The sequence below is a fragment of the Aquila chrysaetos genome, chromosome 4 (genome assembly GCF_900496995.4).
Source record: "Aquila chrysaetos chrysaetos chromosome 4, bAquChr1.4, whole genome shotgun sequence".
Taxonomy (NCBI): Eukaryota; Metazoa; Chordata; class Aves; order Accipitriformes; family Accipitridae; genus Aquila; species Aquila chrysaetos.
The window spans coordinates 58,590,355-58,616,768 of NC_044007.1; the positions used below are offsets into that span (position 1 = coordinate 58,590,355).

At 40.3% G+C, this 26,414-nt stretch overlaps 1 protein-coding gene across 4 annotated transcripts in view; it reads right to left on the reverse strand.

Moving 5' to 3' along the window:
• The window catches only part of PTPN2 (protein tyrosine phosphatase non-receptor type 2), a 40,294-nt gene extending 14,100 nt beyond the window's left edge, over positions 1-26,194 (reverse strand). For 3 of the 4 annotated variants that reach the window (XM_030012784.2, XM_030012783.2, XM_041123200.1), the window contains exons 1-5: positions 25,984-26,194; positions 22,512-22,602; positions 14,661-14,761; positions 13,912-14,010; positions 12,593-12,730 (exon numbers count right to left, since the gene is read on the reverse strand). In XM_030012784.2, coding sequence (XP_029868644.1) covers positions 12,593-12,730; positions 13,912-14,010; positions 14,661-14,761; positions 22,512-22,602; positions 25,984-26,052 — 498 coding nt within the window. In that variant the 5' untranslated portion in view covers positions 26,053-26,194. Of the gene's footprint in view, positions 1-12,592; positions 12,731-13,911; positions 14,011-14,660; positions 14,762-22,511; positions 22,603-25,308; positions 25,357-25,983 lie in introns of those variants that run through there. The other variant, XM_041123201.1, reaches the window with a different exon arrangement.
• Between the last annotated feature and the right edge of the window lie 220 nt (positions 26,195-26,414).

A 26,414-nucleotide genomic window follows, 5' to 3' on the forward strand; every position in this document is an offset into this window, starting at 1 on the left:
ACAAAGTTTATCCATCATATTGGGAAAATAAGTACACAGTAAGATTTCAATGGGGGGGGGGGGGGGGGGGGAAATCTACCAAGGCCTAAATTGTATAAATACACTGGGATTTCCCTTTCTTACTTGTCTGAAGCAAAGAATTAAAAAAAAGGTTGCATTTTCAACTGACATCTTCTTACTGGTCTTCCACACCTAGTTTTTCAACTAGTGACTTAACTCACTAATCAACTGAAGCGATCCATTTGTTAAAAAATCATGAAGGAGATACTTTTTTTAATGAGAAATCTTGAAATTAAGAGTGGAAGATAACACTCTTAAGCAATTTCCTCTAAGAAAAATAATTCATCAATTTACAAACAAAATTAAGAGGAAAACTGGAGAGATGAGCTAAAAGCACATACTAGGTAAAGCAAAGGTTAAAGCTGTTTCTTGTGAATCTAGATGATACTTGGAAGTGGTAATTGATACTCCCCCCCTCCCTCCCCCCAAATTCTTAAATAGCATTCTAGATGAAAGCCTCCCTTATACCTTAAGAAGGCAAAAATGCCCTTAGCTATAGAAAACAAAGGTGATCTGTGGTTTGTTTGGGTTTTTTTCCCAAATCCTACATTGTAACAAGCACTAGCATCCTCCTCCTAAAAAAAACCAGTACCACTTCAAGCACGTGGCCAAGCATCATCCTGCTCATACACTAATCTGAAAATAGCTATTTCTAAGGGAGAGATTAAACAGTGCTGTTGTACATCTCATCCAGCTCCAACACACAGAATTACTTTTTTCTTCCTCCTCATACTGCACGAAGAGTTTATCCTTCCCACAATTTTCTATCACTTCACCTCATTTTAAAAATATCTAGTCTCTTCATCTTTCTTCACGAGTGCCATTTTAGTGCACCAGAACTGGCTGGTCTTCTTTGAACTTGCAGTTTCTAATCATACAGCCAAATCCCATTTGAATATTTCAAACCTCCCACATTTTCTCTCTTAAACAGAATGGCTCTTTCAAGTGGTGCTTAGCAGTCAAGCTGTGCAGCTGAAATACTGCCTTTGTGTGAATATCTGTACCACCCTTTCTTAAAGAACTGCCCCCCACCCCCCTCACTGAGCCATGCACCACAGCTATGACTTACGTGAAGTGACGCAGGACTGTAATGAGAAAAGGTTTGGCTTGCTAAAGATTCACAACTATTGATGGACAGAAATTCAATTTTAAAGAACAACTAATTTTATCTACAGTGTTATCAGAAAACTAGATATTCTTCTAAAGAAAAAAAGCTGAACTTCAAGTCTCAGGCAGTAACATAAAATTTTATATATATGATACACAGGGATCATATTTCTGCATGATAACTGAAAACCAGCTTATTCTATGGTAACCACAACATATTCTTCCAAGATTTATTCCTTAAGACTAGCTACCAAAAGAAAAAAAAAATTTCAAAAAATCCTTGAATAATCGTGGGACAACACTTAAACAAAAAACTTTTCAAGAAAATGAGTCAAACTGTAATGAACGGGTTAACTTTGTTCATGAAATCGCATGTGGGGGTAGGGATATTCTTCACTTATCTAAGACCATGAGTACCGATGATTAGCATATGTAGAGAGACGTTTACAGAGCATGAATGGGACTTGAGTCACCTAAAGAACAGCTGAGGAAAACTTCGGCCTTCATCCCAACAACCACCAGAAGGCAAATTACGACCACTTAACACCTGATGGCACAAGATACCGAAGATACCAGCCAGCCATCACGTATCAGGGACTAAAAAGACTGTATAAATAAAGAGGCTCTTCCCCTGTTTGAGTGCGAGCTTGTGGCGGAGCACTGTCTCCCCGGCCGCCCAGCGCTGTTTTGCTCTTTTATCGCTTGCTAATAAATTCGATCTTTTATTTAATACAAATTGGCTCCTCCAATTTGTCACGAGCGTCTATAACAAACTTGGTGCCGTGACTCGGATCCAGGTTCTTTGGTGCGGGCCCTTTCAAGCGGGGAGGCGCCCTATCCCTGGATAGCCCCGTCTTGAAGAGGTGCTGCCGCCATACCCTGGACCCACGAACCCCTCTAAATTACGATAACTGAGCAAAAGAACCTGCAGGACCCCTTAAATTTTGTGCACGAAGACCAAACGAAGACCCCAGGAGCGGGTGAGTATATAAAGCGTGAGCCGTTTGGTTGGGGTGGTTATCCCGAGGTGCGATTGTGTGAGAGGTCTCTCTGAGATCACATGAGTGCGGACCCTCCAGTAGTGCAGTTCTCGTAGCCCGCGAGGGAGCGAGTCACGACCGAGGGGAAGTGAGTGTGTGTGTGTGGATAAAGGCACCTCGGAAGATGGGACAGAGGAAAAGCAAGCCCTCTGGACCCATGGGGATGGGGAAGGGAAGTAAGTTACCAGACATACCCCCGGACAGTCCCCTAAGCCTGATGTTAAGATATTGAGACAGTTCACCAAGGAAAAAGGATAGGTCTAAGGAAAAAGATGATTAGTTATTGTATTGAGATTTGGGGTGGAAAACCTCCCAGCAATCCTCATGTACTCTCGCCTGTGTTCGGGTCCTCTGAGGATTGGGTGTGTCAACAATTAAATATATGGGTAAACAATAAAAGACCACCAGCCAGCCCAGAGGAAAGTGAATATGCTGCCTTATGGATTTCCCAATCCTGGGAAATGTCATTCCTCTTTGCCTTAAGGGAAAACAGACCAGATAAACTTCTAAAAGATGCTGAGGACCCCCTTTGGCCCCCTCCCTATGCCCCTCAGGCCCCTCCTCCTCAGGACCCACTCCAAGGCCAGGAAATAGCCCAGGCCCCTCAACCCCTGCACCCCCTCCCAGAAGGTCTGCACGTAATAAAATACGAAGAAAGGAAAGATTGTTCTTTCTTCGGGAAATGTTGGTGCCTGGTGAGGATGAACAGGGGGGACCGGGAACGGGGTATGTGGCAGTCCCCCTTAATACAGGGGATGTAAAAAATTTAAGAAGGAAATGGGGAATCTGTTAGATGATCCCCTGGGGGTAGCCGAAAGGTTGGATCAATTCTTGGGACTGAATTTGTACACGTGGGATGAATTACAGTCTATCCTGGGCATATTATTTACCGTAGAAGAAAGGGACAAGATTAGGGGGGCTGGGATGAGACTCTGGGACCAACAACATCAGGCTGGCCCGGCGACGGATCAAAAATAGCCCTTAAATCGGCCAAACTGGAATAATCAGGATCCGACTCACAGGAAAAAGATGATACCCCAATGGAATGGCTTGATTGAACCATTTGAGGTGGTTATTAAGAACCCCGAGATTCCAGTGAGAGTTAAACAATATCCCTTATCTAATGAAGGGAGAAGGGGACTAAAACCTGAGATTAAAAGACTATTGGGAAAGGGGGTACTCGAACCCTGCATGTCCCCCTTTAATACCCCGATTTTACCAGTAAAAAAATCTGATGGTAGCTATCGGTTGGTGCATGACCTAAGGGAAATCAATGGACTGTCAGCCGGTTCCCGGTAGTGACAAACCCACACACCCTGCTGAGTCAATTGGGACCCGAGAACCAATGGTATAGCGAGAACCAATGGTATAGCGTAATAGATCTTAAGGATGCATTCTGGTCATGCCCTCTAAAGGAGGAATGTAGAGATTATTTTGCCTTCGAGTGGGAAGACCCAGACACTCATAGGAGACAGCAGTTAAGGTGGACTGTACTCCCCCAGGAGTTTACAGAATCCCCAAACTTATTTGGACAAGCCCTAGAACGGGTTCTACGGGAATACCAACTGCAGGATGGAGTTGTACTAATACAGTATGTAGATGACTTATTGTTAGCAGGAGAAAATCAAGAAACAGTCAGAAAAGAAAGCATACGGTTGTTAAATTTCTTGGGCCTTTAAGGCCTCAAGGTATCACGGCCAAAACTACAGTTTGTGGAAAAGGAGGTGAAATATTTAGGACACTGGATAAGCAAGGGGACTAAGAAGTTGGACCCCGAACGAGTAAATGGAATTTTATCACTGAAAGCCCCGAGGAGTAAACGACAGATTAGACAATTGTTGGGACTATTTGGGTATTGTAGGCAGTAGATTGAAAACTTTAGTGCGAAAACACGATTTTTGTATCAAAAGTTAACTATGGATGGGTTGCTTAAATGGACCCCGGAGGATGAAGAGAGATTAGAGGGTCTCAAGGCCGATCTAGTTAACGCCCCTGTCTTGAGTCTGCCTGATGTGAAAAGACCCTTTTATTTATTTGTGTCCACTGAGGAGGGGACAGCATACGGGGTTTTGACCCAGGAGTGGACAGGAAAAAAGAGACCCGTGGGGTACATTTCCAAATTATTAGACCCCGTCGGTAGAGGGTGGCCCACCTGTTTACAAGCAGTTGTTGCTGTAGCCCTGATAGTGGAAGAAGCAAATAAGATAACGTTTAGAAGTGAATTAAGGGTGTTCTCCCCTTATAATTGAGGGGATCTCCAACAAAAAGCTGAAAAATGGATCACCGATGCTAAGCTTTTAAAATATAAGGGGATCCTAATCCATTCCCCTAAATTGGAGATCGGAACAACGAACTTGCAAAATCTGGAGCAATTTTTGTATGGGAGTCCTGAAGAAAAATTAACACATAATTGCCTTCAGACCATTGAAGAACAAACAAAAATTAGGCTAGATCTGGAAGAAGTAGAATTGGGAGAGGGAGAAAAGTTATTCGCTGATGGGTCATCTCGAGTAATAACAGGGAAAAGGAAGTCAGGACAAGCAATAAGAGAGCCCAAGCGAATAACTGTGGTACATGTTAAGGGACACCAAAGAAGAACAACCCCTGAAATTCAGTGAAGCCAGGTGATATGGTTTTAATAAGAGCCTGGAAAGAATCCTCTCTCACTCCTAGGTGGGAGGGGCCCTTTCTTGTTTTACTTACCACAGAAACTGCTGTCCGAACTGCAGAACGAGGATGGACTCATGCAAGCAGGATCAAAGGACCAATTTGGAGTTCTCATTGAGAGGCGACCAAAGACCCTGACAGCTTGAAAATCAAGTTCCGAAGAAAAGTGGAGGAGTGATACTGTCTTTTGTAAAAATCCTCACTGTATATGTTATCTTTATATGTTACAGGTGTAAACTTTGTAGAGAAAAGTGGTGGACACATTGCTCTTATGGGTATTCCCCTAGTGACATTTGCCACGAATGTTATAATTACGAACAGGAATTAATTGAGCAAGCATTATGTATGGGAATATCAACTGGAAAAATTATAAAAGACTCCAAAGAATGGTGGGATATTTTTGCTAAAGACATAAACCCTGAGAGGTGTTGTCTTTATGTAAATGCGTTATGCCCAACGAAGGCTGACATAGTACAAGTATCCCGCAGACGAACAGTAGTCAGAGTGGGGTGGGGAGCTTGGGAAGTGAAAGATACAAACTGGGACGCATATGAGTCAAAGCAAAGTAAATATAAAGGAGGTTCCCCTGAAGAATACGACTGCTGCCGAGAAGATGGTACACCTCGCTGCTCTAAGCAACAGAGTAGGCAGAGAAGAGGGCAGAGACGTACTGCTGTGGGGATTAAGGTTGATGAACTACCTCCACAGTAGGCTCACGGAGCCTCTTGACTTATTACTCCCAAATAAAACATCCTCAGAGCTTCCCCAAAGTCTCCCATCTCTCACCAGAGATGAAAACAAAAATCAAAATGATTATCAGCACCCTCGGAATACCTGTCGCAAGGGTAAAGGGACACCACTTTTCTCAAACTTGAGATTAAGCACTTGAATGATAGGACTGTTACTAATGCTAATAGAGACAACCCAAGGCAAAGGGAACCCCCACCAACCTTACAAATGGACGCTCTATAGGTGGGAGGATCAAAAAATACTACAGCAAGTAATTGCTGCCGGGGTCCCAAGCTTTAATCAATCCTTATGTCAGATCATACCCAGGAACCCATGTCTACATAACTTAGGCTTTTAGTTTTGTCCCAGTTCTAACCCTGGAAAGGGGTATTGCAACCATCCCGACTCTTACTATTGTGCTTATTGGGGTTGCAAAACTATAGCTTCTGATTGGATTCCTAGGTGAGGTACAGATAAATTCCTATCTGTAAGGTGGGGGTCTCATGGATGTACACCTGCTTCACATGGTTGGGATGGAAGCCAAACAGGACTATAGAGTGGAAATTGCCCATATATTTATATTAATGCAACCAACCCGAAAGATCCTGCTTGGTTAACCGAGGGAACATGGGGAGTCAGACTTTGAAAACCAGGCGCAGATTAAGGGGGAATAATTACGATAAGGAAAGAGCTGGTGCCAAATGAACCCTCTGGTGTAGGACCAAATTCAGTCCTAACAGAGGAAGATGATAGTAACAGTATTGTACAGACTGCTACTATCCTCCCTAATATAGACATCACTGAAAACAATATCTCGGGCGTATCAACAAGAATCAATCCATTGTGGGATATGCTCCAAGCCAGTTATCAGGTACTGAATGCCACCCACCCTAATATAACTAAGCATTGTTGGTTGTGTTACGACATTCGACCACCCTTTTATGAAGCTATTGGGGTAGACAGTAGATTTAAAAAGTCCAACGGAACAAAGCCAGCTCAGTGCTTATGGAATAAGGAATCTGGACGTAAACAAGGGATAACAAAGTCCCAAGTATCAAGAAAAGGAAGATGTATAGGGAATGTCCCAAAAGACAAACGACACCTGTGTAACACAATTCACAAATCAAGAGAAATAACAGCTGAGTGGTTAATTCCTACAGATAATACTAAGTGGATTTGTTCCCAAACTGAGCTTACACCTTGTATATCCCTAAAGGTTTTTAATTGGATAACTAAATATTGTATACAAGTAACTGTAATACCTAAGCTTATTTACCGTCCCGAAGATTTTGTTTATGACTATCAAACTACTCAGGCCCATCACATACAAAAAAGTGAGCCCTTGACAGCCCTCACGGTAACAACCCTCATAGCAGTCGGAGCTGCTGGAGCTGGTACAGGAATAACCTCCCTCGTACAACAAAATCAAAAATTTCAATCCTTAAGAATAGCAGTCGATGAGGATTTGGCTAGGATAGAAAAAGCCATGACAGCCCTAGAACAGTCTGAGTCTGTTAGGTCTTTATCAGAAGTAGTATTACAAAACAGACAGGGCTTAGACCTAATGTTCATGCAGCAGGGGGAGTTATGTGCAGCCCTACGGGAAGAGTGTTGTGTATATGTTGACCATACTGGAGTAGTTAAAGATACAATGGCCAAGCTACGGGAGAGGTTAGAAAAACGGAAAAAAAGACAGGGAAGCACAACAGAGCTGGTATGAGTCTATGTTTAATTATTCACCCTGGTTAACCACCCTATTGTCAACTATTACAGGACCCCTTATCTTGTTAATCTTATTAAAAATGCATGGCCCAAAAGTCAAAAATAAGTTGATCGCTATTGTTAAAGGGCACTTAGAAGCTGCACACTTAATGCTGTTACGAAAACAATATAAACAAATAAAGGATAAAGGAATTAATCCTATCCTCGGGCGGGCAAAAGAAGTATTAGATCGATTTAATGAACAAAATCAGGATAAAATAGAAAAGGGGGGATTGTAATGAACGGGTTAACTTTGTTCATGAAATCGCATGTGGGGGTAGGGATATTCTTCACTTATCTAAGACCATGAGTACCGATGATTAGCATATGTAGAGAGACGTTTACAGAGCATGAATGGGACTTGAGTCACCTAAAGAACAGCTGAGGAAAACTTCGGCCTTCATCCCAACAACCACCAGAAGGCAAATTACGACCACTTAACACCTGATGGCACAAGATACCGAAGATACCAGCCAGCCATCACGTATCAGGGACTAAAAAGACTGTATAAATAAAGAGGCTCTTCCCCTGTTTGAGTGCGAGCTTGTGGCGGAGCACTGTCTCCCCGGCCGCCCAGCGCTGTTTTGCTCTTTTATCGCTTGCTAATAAATTCGATCTTTTATTTAATACAAATTGGCTCCTCCAATTTGTCACGAGCGTCTATAACAAAACCATTCTAGTGAAAGTTTCACAAACTACAGGGATAAGCTTTCAGTAAATAACCAACATAGCTAAACCTGATAAACTCAGAAAGTTACCACCACACTGCACAGTCCTCCACTGACTGCTGCCAACACTAACAGCATAATGAAAGGATGATCAAACCACAAGCCATGCTCCAGGTTACAAGCAGACATCCACATGAGGACTTCAGCAGAAAAAGAATATAATGTCATTAAACAAACTTTCATCAAAACAAGCCTTGTCATACCCTTTTTCCAGTGACTATCCAATCACTCAAAACAAAACCATACAAAAATCTTAGAAAAACTTTAGGTTGTTCCATCACCCCAGAGTATGAACATAAATAAAATACTACCAAAATGCTCAAAGGAAGTTGATGCCTTCAGTGTCAAGTAAAACAGGTGAAGACAGAAAAATGCTGGTCTGTCAAATTTCACACACTCCTTATAAAAGCCTTCGTTTCATAGTTTAAGGGCTACCAAAATGGTCTAACTTATGAAGGTGTAAAATACATGTACAACCCCATAGTGGTCCTGTATTTAACAATCATGCCTTAAGTGCATTAACAACTAATTTGATCATATAAAAATGAGAAGGCATGCTGTAAAGGCAATATTCTAAGCACTGAAATTCAAAATCTTAAATCAACTTTTACCACAACCTCTTCTATTTGTTCATTCTAATGCTTGGCAAAATGATTGTCAAAGTCTACATAAAAATGGCAATGAGGATAATGGTGCCAAATAATCATCACAAGCATTGTGGGTTTTTTTAATAACTAGTGCCTATCCTGCAAGTCAACATGGTAATAGCTATGCCCACTGAATCTGCAAAACACTTGACATTCAAGTGAGTCTGGGTTCTCCTTTCCTGACACCAATACCTTTCCTAACACCTCAGTCTTATTCCTGTGGTCATGAAGACCAAAATTAATCCCTGTTGCAGTTTGACAAAAGTGATATGAAGACATCCCACAAGTTTAAAAGCAAATGTATGCCATGTCTCAGAAATCCCCTCAAAACACTATAGGAATTACATACATATACACATCCATATACAGAGATACCACTAGATCCCAGAACATCGCCTGCCATTAGATTGCTTGCCTCCACAAACAAAAGATCTTCTCAGTACCTTTAACATTTTGGACATTGTAAACTAGCAGCAAAGCAAATCTTATCTTCTTGAACTACACTGACTCTTCCTGGTTCATCCACAGGATCAGATAGTGAGGGCCACTAAGCAGTCTTGTGTCACCTTAATCTGACAGCAATGGCCACACAGAGGCTTGGTACTAAGTCGAGAATCCATTTTGCTAATGGGTTTTTCCAGATATTTGCTATTTGCAGAGGACTCAAGATTCCACTCAGGGTTTATTAATGGTCCTTACTCTAAAGCATCATACCACCAGGGTCACATCAAGTCTAGTTCATTTCTACTAGGCCTTTCTCCTCCAGCAAATATTTTCTTTGCAAACCTCTCCTTTGGCTGCTTTATTCTTATTCCTAGGAACTCAGCCTGAGACACATTCATCAAGGTTCCTCCAGCAATTTCAATTCCTTTCCACTGCTCCATTTCCTCACCGTCAGTCCCTGGTTTCCCTCAAGTACTGAAGCTCATTTGCCCTCCCATTGCTTCCCAGAATTCCCCAGTATCAACAGTGGGGTTTTGCTTATAAGCATTGGTTATGCGTCACACTGTATCTTTCTCCAGGCTATCTGGGTTGCCACATCAGAAAACAAAAGTTTTCTTTCTGTGAAGACCAGTACCTATACCTGTGACAAGGAAAGCTAAAAGCAGCAATAAAGAATAATATAAAAATACATACTCAACACAAGGTGGTGGAGTCTTCCAGAAGTCAGCTGTCAATATCTAACAATTCTCCCATAATAAGGTCACAAAACTTAGCAACCCCATCCAGTAAGGTTATTTTACAGGTTTAACAAAAGGCTCTCAAACACCTATCACTTCTCCAGTATACTGGGAGACTTTGCTTCAAATCACAGACATGCAATAGCTTCTCACATAAATGATTACAAATTTTTAACATGAGCACGGTATTTTCCTTCTACCCTTATTTTCCAAGAGGCAAGGGTTTGTGGAAGCCTTCACAGTCAGTCTTTTCTCAAGGAGAGTTCTGAACCTGAGCAATTACAGCAGAAAGCAGTGGCCAGCTTCCAGAAGAGCTGACAATTGACACCAACAAAATGATGGAGGATACGCAGTGAACCATGGTGGAAACGCAGCTTCAAATTACTATATTCTAAGATGCAGACTGGGTCAGGCAAAAAATAAGGAAATTCCACAATAATCACCAGCAAGAAAAAGCACATTAGAAATATTTTCAAAAATTTTGGAAAGATACCAATAAACACGATCTCCTCTCCAAAGCTTTATTGGACTACACTAGCTGCAACAGCAAAAATAAACTGCCTTTAACAGATATAAACAAATCAAACCACCAAATGTCTTATCTAATCCTAAAAAACAAACATGGCCTGCCCGCTCCCAACCCCACCTGTACTTCTAACTGCTCTTTAACAAAACAAAAGAAAACCACCACCACCAAAACCAACTGAATACTCAGAGGTTCTTTCACAGGTAACAACCTTAAACGCAGTTTACTCTCCATACATGTATTTTGCTCATGTATTAGAGAGATTTGTTGCAGTAACACAAATTGACTTGAGTTCAGAATGCTTGTATTATAAAGACAATTCTAGTTCTGTTTTCAAGGAAATACTAAATTCTCTTAAGTATTCTCGGAATTCAGAGTGTATTTTGTTCACGAGTCACCTTATATTCCAGGCGTCAAGTGGGTAAATGTCTTACTACTCTGCCTCCACCAAAGATCCCTCCAGAATAACTTGTATAAACATAGTTAAGATCACATTTGCAAGTTACTGTGAATACTCAGTTCCCAAAGTTTTCTGGTATAATTATCAAATTCTTAAAGAAGGCTGCACTTAAGATTTGCAGTGTTATTCTAGAACTATGTAGTTTTTCTGTTTGAGTAACCAAGTATGTTCTACTTGTAGCTATTTTACATAAAAAAATATTTTTTGGAGTTAATATTCGTGGAGCATTACAGGAGCGCTATGGCATTAAAATAAAAATTCAATACAGTAAGTTTGCTAAGTATTTGTGAAACTGATTTACATGACATACAAGAAACACTGTACAGTGCTGATGGGCCTGCATTACCAGTCCAAAGCAAACCCAGAAATTTAAGTGCTAAATAGCTCCAACTCAAAAGCCTACTATAGTATACGTTGTGCTGTTCCTCAAGGGATTTCTGCATTTTCCAGCTAATGTTACATCCAAACATACACATATCATGAAAATTGCATCCTTTGAAAATAGGAAGTTTAAGATTAGGGGCCAACATCAGCCAGACAATGCTGCGAAGAAGCCTTTTCAGTAGTTAGGAAAACTTGCCTCAGCTTTCCAAAAAGGAGAGTTATACTTTCTCAGGCTCTAACTTGCAAACACTGCTCTTTTCTTTGCCTTTGCTGTCAATAAACAAACAACTAAACAGAAATTCTTCAGGTCAGTGGGACAGATTTTCATAAAGCTCTTCTTACATTCAATAGACTGAGGAACAACATACCAAGTGTTACCACGTTGGTCTTGTGAGGGAGGTTTCAAATTAACAAACATTATCTCAAAGTACCATTAATAGTTACTATAAATTCAAATAATTTTGACCAAACATATCAATCTTTAGTTGTATAAAACAACATGCAAAGGAACATCTTCAAGCTTTGCTTTCCCAAATCCACTGACAAGACAATCTTGAATAAAACTTGCCATACTAGCACTTTCAATTAATATAAGGCAAGGTTTATAGGGAGAGAGAATATCTTACAAGACATAGCTGGAACAAACAGACAAGCTCTTCAATCCTGTCTTCAGCTCTGAAACAGAAGCAGCAAATTCCAACCCAAGCTCAGGCCAGGAACAATTTTTTTGAGCTTAACTTGATTAAATTGTCAAAGTGCTCTAATTTTTAAGAGAAAAGGATGGTTGGTCCTGTGGAGCAAAAGGGGAGGTAAGCAAGAGGAGATAAAGTTACCTATCTACAGGTGGTAATCAGCCCTCCCCCCAAAAACTTAGATAGCTGGACTGATTTATATGGAAAACTAAAGTTTCATTAAAAAAACAGTAATTACTGAGTCTGATTTCTGATATTCAAAAGAAATCAGAATTTTCAACTCCTAGGTTCCTCCTTTTAGGGTATTTCTTACAGCTCCTCTTACAATCACCGCTACCATCAATTACAATTCAGCTTGTTAAGGTACTGCCAAATGGAAAATATAAATCTAAAAATGCTGAAGCTGTTATCTCTTTTAATGTATAGATTAATTCAGGTCTAACTCACTTGCTTATACGCCACACATACATCTTCAACATTATCAGAAGCAAAGTGCATTAAAATTTTCAGTGTAAAAGCTCAATCAAACCTGTAGTGACAATATGCTAAACAGTTTTCATTATATACTTAAGCCCAGGAATATGAGCTCTACAGACTGAGAAAAGCTTACGTTGATATTTTCTAATTGCAGTAGATGTACTGTGTAATAGGATTTGATGTCTTCGGATACTAGCCTCACACGGAAACCTGTTTCACTGAATGTCATAACTTCCTCTTCTTTTGTTGGCCAGTATTGTGCACACTTCACCTATTTTATTTTTTTAAAAAAAGGAGAGAGGAAAAACAAAAAAAAAAAAGAAAAATCTGGTTAAGTATCCTAGTATCTTGGGCTTTGCATGAGCCCATTCTGAGACCCCATTATTCAATAAAGTAGACTCAAGTACCTGCTCCCAATCTGAGGGATTCTCAAATTCCGTAACGTTTACAGCCAAGTTACAACTGTTTCAATGGGTATTATCCATTCCAGTTTTATCTGTTTATGCTTTCTTTCATCACAGGGCTAGCATGTTTTAAGATATACCTTAACCCTTCTCCCTCTGCCCCCTCTAGTTCTCTGCAGTGAACAGAGATCTTTACTCAGCTACTTCAACAACATTTCCCTCCTCCATTTCTGATGTGCACACCTGCACATTTATATAACTGATGTAACACATCAGTCTTCCCAAGGCTTGCTGAATACTGGAAGATTCTAGTGAAACAAAAGGATGCACTAACAAAGCAATGCAACACTGTCCCTTGTCCTTTACTCCTCTTGCCCTGCACTCAAACGTTCTGTAGGAAAATTTCTGCATGAGAAAGTAAGTGACTTTTTAATGGACTACTCAGATCTTTTTCACTAACAAATCTACTCTGAAGAAAAACCATAAATCTCAAATGATATGCATTTATAACTAAAATTCGCAGTGGTTTTAGGCACATTAGCAGAAAAACTACATTGTAACAAAAGATTCATGTATTCTGCATGTGTAACACCAGCTGTAACAAATCAAAAATAACTAGATCAGTTTGCCAGCTGCTGGGCAGCAGCTTTTCTTCATTGTTACAGTCAAGATCACTATATAACAAATATACTACTCTGTTAGATTTAGAAGAAATAATCTGAAGATACTTTAATGCAAACTTGTTTTCCCATCTTCCATTTTCTTCTAGAGCATCTTACACTGCTTCTACTCCACCTTATTTCTAGCTGTACGTCCTCCTTTCTCAGGATGTTACTTTCACCTTTCTGGATGTACATTTATTAGATGCCGTTTTCCCCAAACTGAATTTTGTGTCTTAGCTTCATCACTTTAATGTTATATTAAACACATGTTATGTTGTACACCAGTGAGAAAGTCTGTTGGTTCTTTTAACATAACAATCAAACATTGTTCAACTGTATTAAAATTATGTGGCTTACTCTACCACTTTAGGCCTAATATTACTTACCGATTCTTTTTCAACAGTTCTGTTCAGCATGACAACTGCTTTTGTTTGTTGTTGCCATACCATTAGCCAAAAATGACAACATGTATTAGGTAGTGGACCCTGTGTAGTAAAGAAAAAAATGGGTGTGAGAACATACAGGCAAAGCAGTGTTTTGAACACAGTATTTCACCGTGTGAAACAGGAAAAAGTCTTCCTCTGAGAAGTTTAAACAAATTATTAATAGAATGATAGAAATGACAGACAAGAAAGTAACCACACTGCACAGATCATTCCATACTTAAAAGTTGTTTGGTTTTTGGGGGGAAAAAAACAAAAAAAAACCAAAAAAAAAAACCACAAACCATAAACAAACAACAAAACAGTAAGAACTCAGGGAAGGGATGTTTCTGTTTGGGCGTCAATACTATTGTGCTGTTAAAAGAAAAGCTACTGCAGGCATGCTCAGAAGGTACAAGATGAAATAAGGGGTAAAGGTATGGTTGCAACCTATTTCCAAAAGAACTGAAGAAAAGAGCAAGACATATGTGAAAAGCTTTTTATGCATTAAATTATCCATACTTAACTATTCCCTTTAGCTTTTTCTTAAAATACAAAATAATGTGTTCACAACTAGATCAAACAGGCAGTTAGTATGAGATATATATAATTCACAGAGACAAGGAACCATCCAAATACAAATTACAACTGTACAAATCCCCCTCCCCCAGATTCTCAATCCCTATCACAACCTAGTAATTGGTACTACTCACCTGTGTTAATATATAGTATCTCTGGGCTTCTTCTATGACCACTAGGCTGGCATTGATATAGTCATTCTCGGTGTTCTGCAGTTTTACACGACTATGATCATCTAAAATTCAAAGAAAATTAAGAATTAATGATGCACTGATCTTGATGAATACTGTTTAACAGGCAAGTTTAGGTCTGACAAGCAATTAGAAATAAATTCTGCAGTACTAACCAAATGGCAAACTACAAATATACGTGAAACTAATTTCTCATGTACCTTTGATAACTGCCTGTCTCATTCTCCCCTCAGCATTCCATCAGAGTAATTTCAGGCAGCTATTAATAGAAGCTGCTCAGAAAACTGGAATGCCCAGTTTCTTTAAAAAACCCAACCAAACAAAACAACCCTCCCACACATGCTGAAAGATGCTCACAGTCATCCCTCAACACTTGCATTTCCTTAACACAACAAACAGCACCATAACCCACACCAGGCAGCACTCTCTCCTATCACACCAGATCACTCCACTGCATGGTATCCTTTAAGTTCAGATTCCAAGGTTTTTGGTGAACTGAAGTTTCATAGGTTGAGGGAGAATCATCAAGTTAAACTCGCACAGCTAAAAAAATAATAATAATAAAAAAATTTCTACTTGCAATAATTCAAACCAAGCTTTGATCAATTTAATTTTCCCTGTAATTTATTAATACTATACAAATTAAAAATACAAAAGAAAGGGCATATGCAAAAATGTACCTATTTAAATTAAATGAAACCTAATCTAATCACGCAGCTTCAGTCTCTCACTATTACACAGGCAAGACAGAAGATTCCCCTATTTATGGCAGAGGAAAGCAAAGGACTAAATTTAAAATTCTAACATTGATACGAGAAAGATTATCAGACTGTCATACTAAAACACTGCATAATAAAAAGTCACTGTGGCTGTTGCTAGAACCTTTTAGTATCTGATTTATCACCCTCTAGGAGACAGTTAGGTAATCAGACTTGTTCACAGTAAGTAATCCTTCAGCCATTTATTAGAACTGTATTAAATAAACAGCATTTTTAGTTTAAGATTTGTACACAACTGCATGCCAGGAAATGAGATCCAACTGACTGGACAGACTGCTTATGAGAAGAGTAAATAAAAAAATAGCAAACTAAAATGAATTTAAGAGACTTCAACACATTTCACAAGAGATGGAAAAGATTCCATAAAGGAACTAACAGAGCTGAGAGTGAATTTCGGTGCAATGCCAGTTTTTAACCTACGTTCACCTGGTCTAACCCACAAAACTCATTCAGGGTGCAGACTGATGGCACAGCTGCTGTTAAAATGTCAGCCCCCTTTTTCCTCTCCCATCCCCACACCAAAAGGCTAACTTCCTTTTGACAAACATCTTGGGAAACGCACAAAATCCATGAGTTTTAACATGAGCAACTACCAAGTATCACATTCAGGGCAGCTATGATAGCTGAACTCAGGTTTAAGTCCCCATATCACAGCCAGTCTATACAGCACAAGGCTTATCTAAGAAATCCACAAATATGACCCCAGATAAGCAAAAAGCTGATGGGAATCAAAAAATAGTTACTGAATTAGACTCTTGTCCTACGGGCTGCTCATACGGTTTTATAAATACTTTCCATATGTTCGGAAACCTGGGAAAAGTACATTTACCAGGTCTTGATCTGCTTTTATACTCTCCCTCATCTATCTGCTATTGGCAACTGTCAAAGAGGATCTTGCTGGATTCAAGGAGAGAAGTTGGCAGTAAATTACCTTTTTTTTTTTTTAAAGGACTGAGATTTGGGGTTGTTATGCTATCTCCTTTAGCTACTAGCTTTTATATGCAGTCACACACAAACACGCAGAGAACAGAAGTATGCTGGAAAACCTATTTTTAATATAAAAGTATGAGAAAGTTACTGGTTTAGTCTGTTTTCATTAGCATTCCAGCTGTAAGGCAACACCATCTTGACTTTCAGGAGTCTTAAAATAATTTATGATACATCTGTATGATGAAAAAAACATTATCAAAGCCAAGTCTCAGTAAAATTAAGACACATGTGCATTTTAAAGTAAAACATAGCTCCTTGTATTATTTGTCTGGATAGGAAAGTGTTACTTTTTCCTTTCATGTGTCACTTTATCTGAAATGTTTCTACTGGAGAGAAATCAAGACCTTTGTAAATATTACATGTCATTTGCCAACAGGAAAAACTTAAGATCTTGTTATAGTAAATCACACATACCGGTACTAGTGTTCTCGGAAAGATGACGTAAGCAAGCACTGTTAACAGTTTAATCACCCAGCAGCAGCTGCAGTATTGCTGCCAGTAGGAGATAATTGCCAAGGCCCTAATGAGGTTTTCTACCGTAATCCTTACACGCATTTTCAGCCTTATTTTTTCCTTCTTATAAATTCTGCTTTGTAAACATGATGAATAAAATTCTGAAAGGTTTTTTTAAAGCCCCTTTAACAACTAATTCTATGCACAGTCAGCCTCCCTCCTCCTCCCTAACTAAAGAGGCAATCCTACAAATACACTGGCAAACACACCACAGGACAAAGAAAGCCACGAGAATATATTGATTTCCCTTCTTTCAAGGGAGAAGGTTTCTAAAGGACACAATGACCCAGAAACCTCGTTCAAGCCCTGGCTTGCTCTTCTGAATTAAATGAAGCAAGCCAACTTTTGACAGCAAGTTAGCTGTAACATATTTCCCGTATGTAAATCATTTCCAGTTACAAAGTACTTCAGATTTATATGAACGATAAACCTATCTTAAATCTTATCTTAAAGATTTGTCTTAAATGTTGCCATGCCCACAACAGCTAAAATATAGTACTCATTTTCTGAAGTGCTAATTCCCCTATTTCAACAAACTATGCAGCCTGAAAAGGAAGTGGAAACCTTAAAAATGCTTCTCATTCTGGCTCCTGCACTAAGAAAAGTACTCCCAGAACAACCCTGTCTGAGATAAGCAAGTTCTCATCACCCACTTCAAGTGAAACCCTGTCCAACTGATACCACTAACACCACTCCTGGTGTCTCAAATAAGGCCAAGACTTCACATTACACATCAATTTGCCCACTCCTTGCTAAAAAGAAAAATACACATCCAGTTAAAACCGAGATAAGAAACATTTGGCATTTTACATCACACAGTCCTTGCAGTTGGTTAATGAAAAGTTTTTATTTGAAAACAACTGTGTTTCTAGAAGTGAAACCACTGTGTAACTTAAAATTTCTCTTTTATCCAAGAGATCTCTCTGGCTCCCCAAATATACAGCTATTAACAACAAAGGAGGGTGAAATGCTACTTAGCGGATTAAAGAAAGTCATAACAAAACATGTAGCCATAAGCCATCCCAATGACCCAGTCTGACCCTTTCCCCACCTACCAGCAAATCCCCTTCATTCCACTAATCTAAATCTAGTCTATCTGAGCTGCTAAATTATTCAAATTACAATACTCTGTCACTAGACCTACAGTCTCAAGTTTCAGAGGTAGCCTAAGGCAAAGGAAAGGCAAAGTGACTTTTCCCCACCGTGTCACTGGTTGTACACAATGAATGCCACATCAATCATGGCCTCGCTCATAACTGAAATGTGTTCCTACTGAAATATATGCATAACTACCCCACAGGATCCTTACCTTTTTAAGCAGGACTGTGAAAAAAAACTTAAGATACAATAAAGTTGTATGTGCTATAAAATTCCCCTCTTCCCCAACCCCAAACAAAGAAGTACCTCCAAAAGCAGCATGTTGAGTTTATTTATACCATGTTTCTGGTAACAAGATGTTTCAGAGAATCATTAGATAACGTCATAAAATTCATCAATGTCAGCTTCTAATACGGACAACAAAAACTGCAGTAGGCTTATTTTGGACAGAACATCTCCCTGTTCTTAGCACATACACTCTAAACACAGGACAGAAAGGGAACATTTTTGCAATGGTAATTAATCAGCACTATGTGCAATACCACCCACATCAGCTCCAACTCTGTTCCCTGTAAAGCACAATACTCTTCACGTTCCTCTCTCCCTGGAATATACGCTATGACAACTGTAAGCCAATGGTTGAAAGGTCCAACATAAAGTCTACTAATGGCCACAGGAACAAAACAAGAGAAATCACCACCTCTCAAGATCCTCCAACAGCAACATGATCTATCAGGCAAAAAATGTTCAGATGACCTAAAATATTGGGCTACACATCACATTACAAAAGAAGGCTCAAGATAAAACTGCGTAAACCCCCATCTACCCTCCAAAAGCAAAAGCAAAAAACAAAACCCTGCCAATTTTGCCAAGGGGATTTCCTTCTTGCCTTCTAAATCTGGGAACACAGCAAGCAGATCTCTAAAGGTGTTTACAGTCGATCTGAGACACTAGACTCCTCTGATATCAACTAAGGATAAGAATTAGAAAGAAAGCAATAACAGAAATCTTAGCATTTCATTAAAGTTATCAATAAAGAATAATAACCCCACAAGTTATTTGCCTCACTTAACAATGTTTTCTGAGAAATGGTTTCATCTGTCAGGAAATGACTGGCTGTCAAACCAAACCTATTTCAGATTAACTTCCTGTTTCAAGAGCACTACATAGCCAAAATATTCCTCTCCCTATTCTAGACTAATACCAAACTGCTAGACTGCTGTTTTTTTTGGCTAGGCAGTAACTCTTGAGGGCTTTTACCCAACCAAACTTATACACACTATAGCTCTTTAGCCAACAGAACTGAACACTAACAAAAATATTTACGAAACTAAAGACAATGTGAAACTCAACTGTAATGGGCAAAGATGATTAGCCTTTCTCAGCTAACAGAAAATCAGCTTTTACCTAGAAATGTATGTAACACACACAAATTGGTTTCAGTGTACCTGTCCTGCCTATTACGGTTGAAATGGGGCTGGCCAACCAACCCAAAGCACTTTTTCCTTCACTTGTAATTGACATCTTTTCCTTAAGACAGAATAATCTTTGCATTTCCTCTTGCAGACACACCACCTCAGATTTTAGACGGGGTTGGCCGCTATCTAGATTAACAAACGATTTTCTCACTGCTATAGAGAAATAAAACATTTTCATCAAATTATGTCTTACAATATGTTTAAGTAGCTAGATCTTAAAACTGCTAGTTCTGAAGGCCTTTGACTATCAGTGAATATTAGTATTATTACCCTTTTTTCATTTAAACACTGTTAAAGAGCAGTAAAACTTGCAAAGTGAAGGACCGAGATGTTAAGATTGTGTAAGACTGAGTTGTCTTGCCTTTCTGCAATGCCAGTTCCTTGCATACATGCACCACGATTAGGTTTGTTCACCACACAGCTTTTACCCCAGCTGCTTTGAAATTTAGGTACTGCTATCTTGGAATGTTATTTCCCCTATATTCCCTTCCACGTCTCTTTCTCCTCCCAGCTCTCACCATTCTTACAGAAACAATGAGTTACATTTGAAAACACACAAATGTAAAATTAAACAGGAATTAGTTCAAATACAGTGTTTTGCTCTGTTCACCTTATCCAGCCTTGCTCCTTAGTGCCCAGTTCTGCAGGCCATCTTGGTGGCCCAATTCAAACCTTCTTTCTTTCGTAATGCTAAAAACTGAGACATGCCTCACAAAGTTCACCATCTTAGTTCAGTCATCACGTTATACTTCATGTCAACTAGCATGTAATACCCTAACCCCTTCCTGAGCCCAGCTACTACTTCAAGACTAGATTTTATCTAACTGTCTCTCTGCTTTTGCACAGGGTCCAGGGATTAATACAATCACATAATTAATTTCCTCCTGCCTAAACGAGCATTTCAGAAGCAAGCTTTGCCATGAGGAAGGCCGAGGTGTTTGGTGCTCTTCGCTATAGTAAAAGGCATGCCATGATTAAGGAAAATTTTGAGGTCCAAGAAACTACAGGAGATGAATACAACTCACACCTCTAAGATATTATTGCAGGTATTATTAGATGCTACTTAAATAACACAATGTCGTCTTATTTATTTATTTCAGAAACACTCTTTTTAAAAAGAAAAGAAAAACCACAAATACATTGAAGGTCAGCTGCCATTCTCTCTGCAGTAGTGCCTAAGAAATGAAATCCATGGGCAAGAGAAATGGTAAATGCATGAATACAGCTTCTGCTGCAGAAGTTGTATAGGATATTGGACCCAGGAATAGAACTTGGGTCTCATGGGTTCAAATCCAATTTCCTGCCTTCTCTTCTTACCACCCCCATCCCAACCTAGGTATGAAACAGGAAGTGAATAAAACATGATGTACTTTACCTCTGGTAAGGTCCTAATGCTGTGCTGCAACAGGACAGCAAACCTGGGACACGTAAGTACCTCTGCATAGATCAACAAAGGTCCAGCAGAGGCCTGTCCCCCATTGCTGAGCATACAGGGGAAGTTAGTAAGCCTTGACTAATTTGGGGTGTCTTCTTTGGAGCTGTACATTTCTCAAACTGACCGTGGTGGGGAATGCCATGCAGACACAGCAAAGAGGCTGTGCACTGAACTCTTAAGTTCAGTTTCATCAGAGTGCAGTACCGAGATTCAACATTAAGTCAGACTGGATCCATTTGGTGAGAATACACTGTGCAAGTTAGCATTCTGGCAGGAGTCTAAGGAGCAGCACTGCATCTGACCAGCATGACTCAATCCGAGACCCTTTCTGCGTAATTTTGAGAAGTTCTATGCACATGCTGTTACCACAACTTTCAGCTGGAAACAAGGAGTTCAGCACTTCTCCAAATCTTACAGTAGGTATTCAGATTAGGCTCTCAAACAAAAAGCCCCAATACACCAGCAACCCTTCAAAAATTGTAGATCCAGTAACAGGAAGGCTTTTTATGAGCCTTTGGTGCTCTGGGAAACTTCATACTAACGAACACACAAACATTTAACCTGTTCCTACTTCAATACTTTGTAGAGAAATTAAGGCTCTACTAAATTTTTTTCCTAGTCCTTTTGAAAGTGACTTATGATAGCTTTCACCAGCTATAACTACAGATTGGTTATCTTTTGCTCACATGTATTTTTATGATGATTTTGGATTACAGTTTCTAAAGTAAATGCTGCTGAAAAAAAGTCCACAACATCTCAGTAGCAAAGAAGCTGGTAAAGAAAACCTCTCTTCACCTGAGATGTAAGACCGTTATGTCACAAAGACCATTTTACAGCTGTTAGCAAAATACAAAGCACTCCATACCACATCTACTTGCACTGAGAAAATTAAAGAACAACTACATGAATACATTCTTCCAAACAGACAGAAATAACGAAATCTCAAGTGTTCTTTAAAGCAACAGTAGAAATCAAGTGACATTTATCCACACAGTATCGCATAAATGTGCAGAATCACTTAGCCCAAAAGGAAACTGTTTGTGTTAGTCAAGGGTTATTAACTTAATTTCTGTGCTCAGCAGATGTTCATTTTTTTAATTTTAATGACAGGTAAAGCAATATTAAACAAATAATTTCCTTATGAGAAAAATATCTTTAAAATATTACTTTGCAGCTCACAAACATTCACCTATATACTAATAACTATGATTTGCAATCATCTCTCATTCACCATTCAGCACAATGACTTTAATCAGCAGACTTTTCTCCCTTCTGTTATACACATTTGTGTATGAATTATGAAAAACACGTTTATCATAGGACACACGCCTACAGAAATAAACAAAATACAAACTCTACAATGACCATGATTTATTAGTTACTTTTAGTAACTTTTAGTGTTTAAAAGTAAATTAATTAGTTACTTTTAGTGTTTAAAAGTAAATTGGGCAAGTAAAAAGTCTAGAAAGTTTACTGCAATAATTACAGAAAAGATACTTACATGGACTAACATCTCTGTATCTGTTTCGATTTCTGTTTTCTGGATATTTTGCAACTCTGTGAGGGTAGTCACTGGATTTGTGTCGAATTTCCTTTAAAAGACAAAAAAGCAATTTATTTATAGCTGGTAACCTGATTAAGGTTAGTGTTCTACACATCCTATTGTAAGACTTTCAAGCTTATTAATTAATCAAGGTTATTAATAAGTAACATTTTTAAACCAACCTTAGTACACCTAGTGTTATTTTCACTCAGAAAATGTGTGTCTCATTCTTGGCCAAGCTGTTGCCATTTAGATCTTCCCACACTTGGCTAACACCACCAAACTAACATAAGCGCAATTAGGTGTAGCAGGAACAAAGAGGAAAAAAACCCAGTTATTTATTATACTCACAGTTTACCTCAGACTTGCACATTATCTCCCACAGTAATAAGAGACTCAGATAGACAGAACTAACAGCAGTATACTGCTAGCTCCTTTACACCAACTAGCAGCATAAATCCCCCCCAAAGGTAAGTGAACTAGTTAATGATTTTATGGCCACTGTTAACAGCCACAAGATTATTGTTGGTGGTTTGACGGTTCAACCCATATAGCTGTAGTTAAACATGACCCAATATGAAGGAACAATTCTAGACTCACAGATATCCATACGAAATCACAGCCTGCTTCTCCCCAGGCATTAATACAAACCTTTCAATAACCTGCATTTGGAAGCTATTCACATATACTCATTTACACGCTATTTTTTTAAGGAGCATACTGCTCACATATTCTGAATGTTCAGTTTTACTAATTTTTTGCCTCTGAGTGTATCTTTTCCACAACTCCACTAAGATACACAGATTTACCTTACCTAGACAACTGAAAACACAGCTAAAGTGCTATTGACGAGCAGCCTCCAATGAATTGAACTATCCTTTTATATCTCTGCATTCATGCCATCTCAGCAGACATGTTGTACGATACAGAATTAACAATATTTTACTTTGAATTCTCCTTTTGTTTTTAAAGGATGGGACATAATGATCACATGTAGCAACAAAGAGCTTTAAAGTTCTCTTTACAACTAAGCATTCTTTGATCTTCTCTATATTTCCACTATCTTCTTTGTCTTCTCAAACTTCCTAAATAGTCTATATATTCCTAGCCAAAAAGGACTTCAGTAGAAATCTAATATACATAAGGAAGCTCCATTTTTTAGCATGTGGTGCATGACATTACTTAAGCACAGTGCCAACCTGTAAAGAACCTAAACCACAATGTGGAGCAGCAACTGTCAAGCATCAATGCTCTACGTATTTGTTTAAAAATCTCTTCCTCTATTAGACAATCAGGTTTTTTTTATTTAGATACAGCACACTGGAACTTGTCTTCTCCTCTAGCTTATATGGCTTACAAGCTTTGGGAGCAACCACATGCATGTTGAATAAATGCATCTGGCAGGCATTCACAACCAAGTTCCCATGAAATGCAAATTTTGTATTACTCCATAACAGGATGCAACATATTTTGTTTTTAAAAGCACTGGCATCCTCTGTCCACAGAAACAGACCTGTAATTTGCTCAAGAAACATTAAAACAGCTAGAAACACTACTACGGGGGGGGGGGGGGGGGGGGGGGGGGGGCTTGCTAGAAAGAGTTAAACCTAAGGAAGTTTAATGACTAGTTCTAAAATCAGTTTTCCCCACACAGAATCCAGCCATCACAAGTTGGAGAAACAAACCAGATGCCAGATGTAATACAAGTCATATTACACTAGAAAAACTTGCACTGAAAAAAAAAAAAAAAAAGTGAAAATCAGTATTATTTATTCAGCCATTAATTCAGATTGGATAGGAGCTCCGGGAGTCAGCATAAATATTCCAAGCTTCACAGGATTTTACCACAAGTCTTGGCAAATTCATGGAACTGAAGGGCAAATATACAAAACTGGTCTCAGCCAGAAGAATAAAGAGACCTTAATACCCAATTTTTTTTCTTCACAGAAACTTGCACTTCTCAGGGCAAGTATGTATGTTTCTTATACAACACCATATCATAGGAAAATACCTTTCTAAACAAAAACTCGGCATAAAAACAAGGAGTCAGCAACTGGAGTATTTTCTACAAGTTTGTGCTATTTAGAAACATCATTTGCTATTTTCTCTTTATGTTTTTAAGCAGGTCTGTATTCCCTGGTTTTAACATAATACAAATGTGTTAAGTACCCTGAAAAAATCCTGAGTTTGCAAAATCTACAAAATCGGGGAAACATAAAATTCTAATACAAAAGACTTTATTAAAAAATATTTTACAGCATAGCTGTAGTAAGATTAGAAAATCTGCATAAAAAGTTTAGCAGAGCTTAATATATAATTTTCTCCTCAGTTTACTTCTCTGAGTACAACTAAATAACATTAAAATGACTTGGGAAAGCTAACTTGTTCAGTCTGGATATACCAGCTGTAATATGTGTGCGTACTTTCCTACCTCATGAAAAATACTGGTTGCAGAATTCTTCCCTTACACTTTTATCTCATTCACTTAGCACAGTTTATTTCTGCTATTCGCTGTTAAATTCGAACATTTTAGTTCCATAATACATGTGTCTAGAGGTAATGTATTTGAAGTACACGTAAATCCAATATGCCGCTAATCTAACAGAGAAAAAGCACAACTTAAAGTTAGTAAAGAGAACTTTCGTTTTGGGTTGCTTTTCCTCACTTGTCAGAGAGCACTATAGAACACATACTGGCTCAAATAACTGCTCTCATACTGCAAGCTTACACACGAAGTCTGTTTTATGGGACTGACCCAAAGACTATAGTTGGAAGCTCCAAATCCCATTGTTTCTAGAGAAAAAGGGCAAGCAGCGTACTTTCTGAGCGGTGATCGTGCAGGCCTGCTGCCGGCGCCAAGCGGGCGAAGGCAGCGGATAACGGACGGGTGAGGAGGCTGAGCCAGAGCCTGAGGAACCGCTGCGCAGAGCCGCGGACCCGGGGCGACAGCAAGCCTTGGCCGGATCGATACGGATCGGCGATAACTTTCCGCTCTGACTGGAAACCGCGGCGGAAAACACCCTCCCCCGGCTCGGATCGGCCCACTCGGTTAAGCCCTCCGCGCCCCGCCGCCCGCAGCCGGCGGAGGAGTCCCGGCCGCCGCCGAGCCCGCGCAGGCGCACCGCGCCGCCAACACCCCCCGCCGCCGCCCACCGCGCAGGCGCACCGCCGCAGCGCCTGCGCACTAACCACCCCCCCGCCCGCCCCTCCCTGGGATAAGCGGTGGCCGCCTCCGGCGAGCATGCGCGGCGCCTGCCCGCAGTTTCGCTGCGTGCACCTGAAAACGAGTCTGTGGCCCAGCGACTTCCGCTCCCCGCTGAGGCGGCACATACCGGCAACGGGCGCTGCCGGGTCGCGGCGCTCTCCCCGTCCTCCGCTCGCTCCGGCGGCGGCGCCCCCCCACCCCCCGCCCGCTTGCCTCTTCTCTCACCAGATAACGCGCCTGCCAGTCGTTAGTGGCGTCGATCTCCTGGAACTCCTGCTCGACGATGGCGGCCATGGCGGTGGCGGCCAGAGCGCGAGCCTGTCCGGAGACCGGCAAACTCCCGACCCCTCGCCCGCCGCCCACCGCACGGGAGCGGCGAGCGCGCACATACGCTCGCAACGGGTCCCGCTGCCGCCGGTGCCAGGCGCATGCGCGGGCCTGGCCCCGCCCACCGAGGGCGGCCGAGACCACGCCCTCGGGGAGGAGGGAAGCACCTGGGGTGACGTCACGGGGCGGCGGGGGCGAGGAAGAGGCGGCTGGGGGGGGGGCGGGGAGAGCCTCCCTCAGGTAGCCCGGGGGCTGCTCCGCGGCGCCTCAGCCGGTCGCAAGACGGCGCAGAGCCGTTGCCAGCCGTTTGCTGTCCCAGCGTGACTGAC